This window comes from Tachypleus tridentatus, unplaced genomic scaffold (assembly GCF_004210375.1).
Source record: "Tachypleus tridentatus isolate NWPU-2018 unplaced genomic scaffold, ASM421037v1 Hic_cluster_1, whole genome shotgun sequence".
Lineage (NCBI taxonomy): Eukaryota > Metazoa > Arthropoda > Merostomata > Xiphosura > Limulidae > Tachypleus > Tachypleus tridentatus.
Window position 1 is genome coordinate 30,127,999 of NW_027467777.1, and position 12,567 is coordinate 30,140,565.

Here is a 12,567-nt window from a genome sequence, read left to right on the forward strand (position 1 = left end):
AAGACTGAGATATTGTTGGGTATAAATGTTAGTAAGTGTTTCTAAGACTGAGATATTGTTGGGTGTAAATGTTAGTAAGTGTTTCTAAGACTGAGATATTGTTGGGTATAAATGTTAGTAAGTGTTTCTAAGACTGAGATATTGCTGGTTATAAATGTTAGTAAGTGTTTCTAAGACTGAGATATTGTTGGGTGTAAATGTTAGTAAGTGTTTCTAAGACTGAGATATTGTTGGGTATAAATGTTAGTAAGTGTTTCCAAGACTGAGATATTGTTGGTTATAAATGTTAGTAAGTGTTTCTAAGACTGAGATATTGTTGGGTATAAATGTTAGTAAGTGTTTCTAAGACTGAGATATTGTTGGGTATAAATGTTAGTAAGTGTTTCGAAGACTGAGATATTGTTGGTTATAAATGTTAGTAAGTGTTTCAAGACCGAGATATTGTTAAGTGTAAATGTTAGTAAGTGTTTCTAAGACTGAGATATTGTTGGGTATAAATGTTAGTAAGTGTTTCAAGACTGAGATATTGTTGGGTATAAATGTTAGTAAGTGCTCAAGACTGAGATATTGTTGGTTATAAATGTTAGTAAGTGTTTCTAAGACTGAGATATTGTTGGGTATAAATGTTAGTAAGTGTTTCGAAGACTGAGATATTGTTGGTTATAAATGTTAGTAAGTGTTTCGAAGACTGAGATATTGTTGGGTGTAAATGTTAGTAAGTGTTTCTAAGACTGAGATATTGTTGGGTATAAATGTTAGTAAGTGTTTCGAAGACTGAGATATTGTTGGGTGTAAATGTTAGTAAGTGTTTCTAAGACTGAGATATTGTTGGGTATAAATGTTAGTAAGTGTTTCAAGACTGAGATATTGTTGGGTAAAATGTTAGTAAGTGTTTCTAAGACCGAGATATTGTTGGGTTTAAATGTTAGTAAGTGTTTCTAAGACTGAGATATTGTTGGGTGTAAATGATAGTAAGTGTTTCGAAGACTGAGATATTGTTGGGTGTAAATGTTAGTAAGTGTTTCTAAGACTGAGATATTGTTGGGTATAAATGTTAGTAAGTGTTTCTAAGACTGAGATATTGTTGGGTGTAAATGTTAGTAAGTGTTTCTAAGACTGAGATATTGTTGGGTATAAATGTTAGTAAGTGTTTCTAAGACTGAGATATTGTTGGTTATAAATGTTAGTAAGTGTTTCGAAGACTGAGATATTGTTGGGTGTAAATGTTAGTAAGTGTTTCTAAGACTGAGATATTGTTGGGCATAAATGTTAGTAAGTGTTTCGAAGACTGAGATATTGTTGGGTGTAAATGTTAGTAAGTGTTTCTAAGACTGAGATATTGTTGGGTGTAAATGTTAGTAAGTGTTTCTAAGACTGAGATATTGTTGGGTGTAAATGATAGTAAGTGTTTCGAAGACTGAGATATTGTTGGGTGTAAATGTTAGTAAGTGTTTCTAAGACTGAGATATTGTTGGGTATAAATGTTAGTAAGTGTTTCTAAGACTGAGATATTGTTGGGTATAAATGTTAGTAAGTGTTTCTAAGACTGAGATATTGTTGGGTATAAATGTTAGTAAGTGTTTCTAAGACTGAGATATTGTTGGTTATAAATGTTAGTAAGTGTTTCGAAGACTGAGATATTGTTGGGTGTAAATGTTAGTAAGTGTTTCTAAGACTGAGATATTGTTGGGTATAAATGTTAGTAAGTGTTTCGAAGACTGAGATATTGTTGGGTGTAAATGTTAGTAAGTGTTTCTAAGACTGAGATATTGTTGGGTGTAAATGTTAGTAAGTGTTTCTAAGACTGAGATATTGTTGGGTATAAATGTTAGTAAGTGTTTCTAAGACTGAGATATTGTTGGGTATAAATGTTAGTAAGTGTTTCTAAGAGTGAGATATTGTTGGGTATAAATGTTAGTAAGTGTTTCTAAGACTGAGATATTGTTGGGTATAAATGTTAGTAAGTGTTTCTAAGAGTGAGATATTGTTGGGTATAAATGTTAGTAAGTGTTTCTAAGACTGAGATATTGTTGGGTATAAATGTTAGTAAGTGTTTCTAAGACTGAGATATTGTTGGTTATAAATGTTAGTAAGTGTTTCTTTCACTTTACAGTAACACATTTACACAGACCAACTTGCCACTGTTTTATCTTGTGTTAGTCACTGTGTTTATGATTTCATTTTAAGTTATTATAGTTGTTTTCCTGATGAATTCAGTTGTAGATCAAAAGAACGAACAGAGACAAACTTCACAACTCAGTATCCTAAGAACATCCAGGTAGCCAACCATATCTTACTACAATGAAGTAAGCTACAAGCTGGGAAATACCACAGAAACTAAAATTTATTTTATCTTTAATGACCAGTGTCATATCTATAGAGTATCCAATCCTAAAGATTACAGATACGTGTTGTCCAGCACCTAGAATACATGATATTACCCCTTAAACATAACCAAACCTAATATATACAAAATATTCAGGTTTTTTTTACAAGGAAAGGATCACATGTGATATGTCAGTTTTTAATAAAATAAGTAAAAGCATAGTCATTTTGAATGTTATTTTATAAAGAAAAAGTCAAAAATACTGAAATCAAAGCTTACTGTCTTGCTTCTCAGGTTATTTTTGAGTCTGGTGTAGTGTTCTTTGGACTCTACATGTTCAGGCTGTTTGCTGAGAATTTCCTCATGAATCTGTTTTAGCTTATGTTGAAATTCTTCTCTGTGATGACTTATTTTGTTCAGTTTAGACTATAAAACATAATTTTGGTGAAAAAAATAAACATTATTCTCGACTGTATATTTATGGAAAATTAACAGAAGTTCTTACATCACTACATTGTTTTGTATAAACGTTTCAATGAAGAATAAAGAAATGATTTCTCTGGACAAATTCTAATACTTCATTATTTATACTTAGACAAGACAGTGTTTGTGTTTAAATTCTCACCAACATGAAAGTAAAGAACATACTGAATTATTTATAATTTAAAAGTAACTCATGATTTATACTAGTTCCATTTGTACATTCCAGCCTATACCAATATTTTTGTAACACTGAACCGTAATTACAGATAGAAAACAATTTAGTTTAAGAGTTAACACAACTATTTATTTTAAAGTAATTAATCTACACCAGATTTTGTGTTTTACACTAAATAAATAATTTTGATGTTCTACAAAGTTATGAAACCTGAGTAGCGATGAAAAGTCCGCTAAGGTTTCATATTTTAATCTTTAACCCTCACACTGTGATGATGATGAAGTAATGAAAGAGGATGATAGTTCTACATCTAGTGATAATGATGAAGTAATGAGACAAGAGGCTGATAATTTTACATTTAGTGATGATAATGATGAAATAATGAGACAAGAGGATGATAGTTCTACATCTAGTGATGATGATGAAGTAATGAGACAAGAGGCTGATAATTCTACATTTAGTGATGATAATGATGAAATAATGAGACAAGAGGATGATAGTTCTACATTTAGTGATGATGACGATGAAGTAATGAGACAAGAGGCTAATAATTCTACATTTAGTGATGATAATGATGAAATAATGAGACAAGAGGATGATAGTTCTACATCTAGTGACGATGATGAAGTAATAAGACAAGAGGCTGATAATTCTACATTTAGTGATGATGATGATGAAATAATGAGACAAGAGGATGATAGTTCTACATGTGATGATGATGATGATGAAGTAATGAGACAAGAGGATGATAGTTCTACATCTAGTGATGATGATGAAGTAATGAGAAAAGAGGATGATAATTCTACATTTAGTGATGATAATGATGAAATAATGAGACAAGAGGATGATAGTTCTACATTTAGTGATGATGACTTATGAAGTAAATGAGACAAGAGGCTAATAATTCTACATTTAGTGATGATAATGATGAAATAATGAGACAAGAGGATGATAGTTCTACATCTAGTGACGATGATGAAGTAATAAGACAAGAGGCTGATAATTCTACATTTAGTGATGATGATGATGAAATAATGAGACAAGAGGATGATAGTTCTAAATTTAGTGACGATGATGATGAAATAATGACACAAGAGGATGACAGTTCGACATCTAGTGATGAGGATGAATTAATGAGACAAGAGGATGATAGTTCTACATCTAGATGATGATGATGAAGTAATGAGACAAGAGGCTGATAATTCTACATTTAGTGATGATAATGATGAAATAATGAGACAAGAGGATGATAGTTCTACATGTGATGATGATGATGATGATGATGAAGTAATGAGACAAGAGGATGATAGTTCTACATCTAGTGATGATGAAGTAATAAGACAAGAGGATGATAGTTCTACATCTAGTGATGATGAAGTCATAAGACAAGAGGATGATAGTTCTACATCTAGTGATGATGATGAAGTAATGAAAAAAGAGGACGATAGTACTACATCTAGTGATGATGATGATGAAATAATGAGACAATAGGATGATAGTTCTACATCTAGTGATGATGTTGATGAAGTAATGAGACAAGAGGATGACAGTTCTACATCTAATGATGATGATGAAATGAGACAAGAGGATGATAGTTCTACATCTAGTGATGATGATGATGAAGTAATGAGACGAGAGGATGAAAGTTCTACATCTAGTGATGATGATGAAATAATGAGACTAGAGAATGATAGTTCTACATCTAGTGATGATGATGAAGTAATGAGAAAAGAGGACGATAGTACTACATCTAGTGATGAAGTAATAAGACAAGAGGATGATAGTTCTACATCTAGTGATGATGATGAAGTAATGAAAAAAGAGGACGATAGTACTACATCTAGTGACGATGAAGTAATGAGACAAGAGGATGATAGTTCTACATTTAGTGATGATGATGATGAAATAATGAGACAAGAGGATGATAGTTCTACATCTAGTGATGATGATGATGAAGTAATGAGATAAGAGGATGATAGTTCTACATCTAGTGATGATGATGATGAAGTAATGAGACAAGAGGATGATAGTTCTACATCTAGTGATGATGATGATGAAGTAATGAGACAAGAGGATGATAGTTCTACATCTAGTGATGATGATGATGATGAAGTAATGAGACAAGAGGATGATAGTTCTACATCTAGTGATGATGATGAAGTAATGAAACAAGAGGATGATAGTTCTACATCTAGTGATGATGATGATGAAGTAATGAAACAAGAGGATGATAGTTCTACATCTAGTGATGATGATGATGAAGTAATGAGACAAGAGGATGACAGTTCGACATCTAGTGATGAGGATGAATTAATGAGACAAGAGGATGATAGTTCTACATCTAGTGATGATGATGATGAAGTAATGAGACAAGAGAATGAGAGATATTTACGTAATGATGACAGTGAAGATGATGAGCCTGGACTCAGCAGAGGAATACATGAAGAACACTGACAATGGTAAATATCCCAGTCACAATGTGTAACACTGGGAAGTATACATTTCAACTACTGTAAAAAGATTAAGTCATTTTTGAAACAAATTATTTTTCTTAAATTTTTAAATTTCCTCATTTTAACTTATAAACAAGTGAGTGAATCTGCTGACCTCTTGCTCCTGAACTTTCTCTTCATACTTAGGAGTGCTTTTATCTTCTCTTGTAAAACTTTTGAACAGTTCTTCAATGTTCTTTATAAACCAGAAGCAAATAACATTTAAGTTAAAGAAATCACATGCACTCATTTTGCTAAACTTGGTAGAAAAGCATATTAAATTTCATATCAATTGTCTGTTGTAAAACACAAAGTTACACAATGGGCTGATGTGATGATCCTACCACAGGTATCTATAGTTAATTTATAGCTGTGGTGTGCAACAGTTTTCCATAGTCCCCAAAATTATGGAGAATGTGTTAACATTTTTCCATGTGACAAATAAAATTATGTGCTTCTATAGATATAAAGGGTTAGGAAAATACCCAGTATTTACTTATTGATAGAATTAATTATATTTTAAAATCACAGATGATAGAAGTAAACACTAATATGCCACAGGTCAGTAACCATTTTGCCATGTGGTGATTGAGGCCATGTTGGATTTAGAGCATTACAAGTCCATGGACTTACTGGTGAGCCAATGAATAGGCTCCAACTTAATTAATAACACGTTATAATTTAGTTATACTTAGGTAGAGTGATGTTTAAAACTGAAAGACTGAATGTACACACACAAACAGCTTTAACAAAGTTGTCATCGAAAACAACATAAGATATAGGTAATACTGTACTTACACATGATGCCACTTGTCGCTTAACCCTATGTTTGAGGGCTTATAATGGTATATATTATATATTGATACTCGTGGTTGGCACCATATATGTAACCCATTCCAAAATTATATGTTTAACACAGAGAGAAATTTAAAAAACAACAAATATTTTTTACATTTACTGTAAACAGAAAAAACTTTTCCAAATTTATTCAAAAACCCGGCACAAAACTGAGGTCTATACTATGTAAAAACTACACTGACAAACACCACACCAACATTATTTATAAAATACAATGTGATAACTGCCATGACTTCTATATTGAAGAAACAAGTAGAAAAATGGAAACCAGATTCAAAGAACATAAAAAGTCACCTTCACACGTTTTCGAACACTGCAAGTCAAATAAACACAACATAACCATAGAAAACACTCAAATACTAAATAAAGAAACAAACATAAACAAACGTAAAATTAAAGAAGCCTTACTTATACAACAACTTAAACCCAAAATAAACCAATATAAAGGAACGCCTTTATACCTATATTAATATAATAAATAAAAATTATATATTCAAACATCTAATACCGCCCTCTACATTTCGACACACAGTTACACAACCCCTTTCAAACATGTGGTCAGCTTCCGGTCAGTTACCTCTTTCTTTGTGAACCTGACGATGACCGAAGAAGGTCGAAACGTTGTTCGCTCTTCTATGTAAAAGTGTTTTCTCAGCCCAAACGAGCCGTTTTTGCATATAAATTTCTCAACAAGTGGGTTTCTCGTCATCACTTATTAAAGATACATAACTATGAACTAAAGATACATGACAATGAACTAAAGATACATGACAATGAACTAAAGATACATAACTATAAACTAAAGATACATGACAATGAACTAAAGATACATGACAATGAACTAAAGATACATAACTACGAACTAAAGATACATAACAATGAACTAAAGATACATAACAATGAACTAAAGATACATAACTATGAACTAAAGATACATGACAATGAACTAAAGATACATAACTATGAACTAAAGATACATGACAATGAACTAAAGATACATAACAATGAACTAAAGATACATGACTATGAACTAAAGATACATGACTATGAACTAGATACATAACTATGAACTAAAGATACATGACAATGAACTAAAGATACATAACTATGAACTAAAGATACACGACAATGAACTAAAGATACATGACAATGAACTAAAGATACATGACAATGAACTGAAGATACATGACTATGAACTATATACATGACAATGAACTAAAGATACATGACAATGAACTAAAGATACATGACAATGAACTAAAGATACATAACTATGAACTAAAGATACATGACAATGAACTAAAGATACATAACAATGAACTAAAGATACATGACTATGAACTAAAGATACATGACTATGAACTAGATACATAACTACGAACTAAAGATACATAACTATGAACTAAAGATACATCACTATGAACTAAAGATACATGACAATGAACTAAAGATACATAACTATGAACTAAAGATACATAACTATGAACTACAGATACATGACAATGAACTAAAGATACATCACTATGAACTAAAGATACATAACTATGATCTAAAGATACATGACAATGAACTAAAGATACATAACAATGAACTAAAGATACATGACTATGAACTAAAGATACATGACTATGAACTAGATACATAACTACGAACTAAAGATACATAACTATGAACTAAAGATACATCACTATGAACTAAAGATACATGACAATGAACTAAAGATACATAACTATGAACTAAAGATACATAACTATGAACTACAGATACATGACAATGAACTAAAGATACATCACTATGAACTAAAGATACATAACTATGATCTAAAGATACATGACAATGAACTAAAGATACATAACTATGAACTAAAGATACATGACAATGAACTAAAGATACATGACAATGAACTAAAGATACATGACAATGAACTAAAGATACATGACAATGAACTTAAGATACATCACTATGAACTAAAGATACATAACTATGAACTAAAGATACATAACAATGAACTAAAGATACATGACAATGAACTAAAGATACATAACTATGAACTAAAGATACATGACAATGAACTAAAGATACATGACAATGAACTAAAGATACATGACAATGAACTAAAGATACATAACTATGAACTAAAGATACATAACACTGAACTAAAGATACATGACAATCAACTAAAGATACATGACAATGAACTAAAGATACATAACTATGAACTAAAGATACATGACAATGAACTAAAGATACATAACTATGAACTAAAGATACATAACTATGAACTAAAGATACATCACTATGAACTACAGATACATGACAATGAACTAAAGATACATCACTATGAACTAAAGATACATAACTATGAACTAAAGATACATGACAATGAACTAAAGATACATAACTATGAACTAAAGATACATGACAATGAACTAAAGATACATGACAATGAACTAAAGATACATAACTATGAACTAAAGATACATGACAATGAACTAAAGATACATAACTATGAACTAAAGATACATGACAATGAACTAAAGATACATGACAATGAACTAAAGATACATAACTATGAACTAAAGATACATGACAATGAACTAAAGATACATGACAATGAACTAAAGATACATGACAATGAACTAAAGATACATGACAATGAACTAAAGATACATGACAATGAACTAAAGATACATAACTATGAACTAAAGATACATAACACTGAACTACAGATACATGACAATGAACTAAAGATACATCACTATGAACTAAAGATACATAACTATGAACTGAAGATACATAACTATGAACTAAAGATACATGACAATGAACTAAAGATACATGACAATGAACTAAAGATACATGACAATGAACTAAAGATACATAACACTGAACTAAAGATACATGACAATCAACTAAAGATACATGACAATAAACTAAAGATACATGACAATCAACTAAAGATACATGACAATGAACTAAAGATACATGACAATGAACTAAAGATACATAACTATGAACTAAAGATACATGACAATGAACTAAAGATACATAACTATGAACTAAAGATACATGACAATGAACTAAAGATACATGACAATGAACTAAAGATACATAACTATGAACTAAAGATACATAACTATGAACTAAAGATACATCACTATGAACTACAGATACATGACAATGAACTAAAGATACATCACTATGAACTAAAGATACATAACTATGAACTAAAGATACATGACAATGAACTAAAGATACATAACTATGAACTAAAGATACATGACAATGAACTAAAGATACATAACACTGAACTAAAGATACATGACAATCAACTAAAGATACATGACAATAAACTAAAGATACATAACTATGAACTAAAGATACATGACAATGAACTAAAGATACATGACAATGAACTAAAGATACATAACACTGAACTAAAGATACATAACTATGAACTAGATACATGACAATGAACTAAAAAAACAACAAAACTGTAAAATAGGATGTAAGTGAATGATGAAATGAGTGTAACTTCCGTCAGTTAATCTTATTAATTCCAAATATTTATACTTATGCAAGTGTTCAGGACAGCTATAAGGCTTAGCAAGGATATCTCATTTACAAATAAAACAACTCTTCACTGCATATAAGTGGCACAACAATTCCTCATCTAACTTTATCACTAATTTTATGACAATTTATATAAGATTACTTATGAAATACGAATAAGATATTTTTGTATTTCTATATTATATAATAAGATATTAAATACCCTTTCAAGCTCAATGATGTAAGCCCATGCAATTTCCTTCTTTAACTTGTCTATTTTCTGACGTTGCTGGTCCAGCGACTGATGGAACTGCCACTTCTGTTCCCACTCTTTTACTTCTTTCTCAAGAACTTTGAAGTTCTAGAGATGAAAAATATTAACATAGTTTCAATGAGTTTTAAAAAGTGTACACATTAATTACAAGAGACATTTTTTCACTTACATTTATTTAGAACAGTTTGTTTTAATGAAAAGCTACATTGTGCTATCTGCCATGTTCACCATGCTGAATCGAATCCCAGAAGTTTTCAGTTGTAAGTTTTACTGCCAAATCAGCAGGGACTGTGTTCATAACATGATTATGAGTCTGTCAGTTTCACTGTTATTGAGTTACTCTTTATTAGTGGTATCTCTGCTTCACATTCATTATCAAGCACTTTCTCAAGGTAAGCTTTGTCTTTCTTAGAGGTAAAATGAATTTGAAATGTAAACTATGTAAGTTCGTTAAGCCATCTTTACGGCTATTAAAGTTACGGAAGACAATCCACCTTGATCATACATAGAGTCAAAGTTGGTTTAGATAAAACATTTAATGTTCAAAATTTCAAAAGTAACTAGAAATATGTGATAAAAAATGAATAACAACTATCATACATAAATATGTAAAAATATTATTAAAAACCCATTAGGTGTAAACACAAAGGAAGTCAATGACCCAATCATACAACTGTCAGCATGGTACATAAGTTCATTTTAGTGTTAATATAATGCTCTATATTTAACAGTTTCTACTTACAAAAAGTGATAGAAACATTTATATAATTTTGAATTGTGTTACATATTTCACTATTAATCAGCCTCCTAGTGGTACAGCCTGCAGACTTGTACTCTAGAAACCACGCCTCGATACCGATGTATGGTAGAGCACAAATAGCCTGCTGTGTAGCTTTATGATTAATAACAAACACCAACAACACTGTTATTCAGCTTTATGCTAAATATTTCTATGTTATTTAAATACAGTGTTAAATGTTTAACTGTTATTTAAATATGGTGTTAAGTGTTTCACTGTTATTTAATTACAGTGTTAAATGTTTAACTGTTATTTAAATACAGTGTTAAATGTTTAACTGTTATTTAATTATGGTGTTAAGTGTTTCACTGTTATTTAATTACAGTGTTAAATGTTTAACTGTTATTTAAATACAGTGTTAAATGTTTAACTGTTATTTAATTATGGTGTTAAGTGTTTCACTGTTATTTAATTACAGTGTTAAATGTTTAACTATTATTTAATTATGGTGTTAAGTGTTTCACTGTTATTTAATTACAGTGTTAAATGTTTCACTGTTATTTAATTATGGTGTTAAATGCTTCACTGTTATTTATGGTGTTAAATGCTTCACTGTTATTTATGGTGTTAAATGCTTCACTGTTATTTAATCAGTGTTAAATGTTTAACCGTTATTTAATTATGGTACTAATGTTCCACAATTACGTTACTATTGTGATACGAAATGTAACAGTAATAATGGTCAGCCTCTCCATACTGATAGGTGAGAATTAAAATTTGAATTAACACCACAAAAGTACAGTTCATTTAAACAGTCCACAGTCAGCTCGTGAAAATGAATATACTCACTTCTTCTTTAATGGACAGAATGTCCATAGTTATTATCTTCTGTTCATCAGCAGTATCATAATCATGACACATCTGTCCCAGCTGAGTTGCTTTCAGGAAAAACTGAAAAATACCAAACATTCTGATAAAAGACAAATGGTAAAGACAATAAACTTTATCACTGCACCTATGTTCTTAAGATTCGTATTAAATCTAAGACACATACATGTAGTTTTGACTTTATTTACTTAATATTATGGTGAAGAGGATAGTTGTATGTATAGCAACAATAACATCATTTCTTTAAATGTTTTTAGATCACAAATAACTATGTTTGAGACATCAACCATACATTATATGTTGAATACCTTATATCAAGACTGTTCTTGAGTCTCAGCACGTATTAAAGTTCACGTCACCACAAACGGTTATGCTCTATCTGATGACTCTTCATCTTGACAATAGTCCAAGGCATACTCTTCACTGCATAAGGATCATGTCCAAAGCATACTAGTCCATTATATTTGCTTTTCATAATCCGACTTGTATCAGAAGATAGCAGTTTCCCATCACTAGTTTCAACAGTTTCATTACACATAAAATAATGTCTTCATAGGTTATTGCACAAATATATCAGATGCTTGAGGTATGTCACTGTTGAATAGGAAGGAAGTAGGATTGGAAGCCGTACCCAGGTAAACCTATACCTGTTGGCTTTATTTTCATACAAAAGTTCAAGAACATTGGTCTAACAGTAAACCTTGACCTCTGCATCGAATAATTTGTTACATAAGTTTATGCCAATAAAATATCCAGCAGTGATCATGAATCATTGTAAAA

At 30.5% G+C, this 12,567-nt stretch overlaps 1 protein-coding gene across 1 annotated transcript in view; it reads right to left on the bottom strand.

Annotated features, from left to right (window-relative positions):
- The window catches only part of LOC143241743 (structural maintenance of chromosomes protein 6-like), an 86,265-nt gene that overhangs the window by 46,585 nt on the left and 27,113 nt on the right, over positions 1 to 12,567 (bottom strand). The window contains exons 8-11 of the mRNA XM_076484968.1: positions 11,749 to 11,850; positions 10,110 to 10,247; positions 5,592 to 5,672; positions 2,606 to 2,752 (exon numbers count right to left, since the gene is read on the bottom strand). Of these exons, the coding sequence (XP_076341083.1) occupies positions 2,606 to 2,752; positions 5,592 to 5,672; positions 10,110 to 10,247; positions 11,749 to 11,850 (468 nt within the window). The remainder of the gene's footprint in view (positions 1 to 2,605; positions 2,753 to 5,591; positions 5,673 to 10,109; positions 10,248 to 11,748; positions 11,851 to 12,567) is intronic.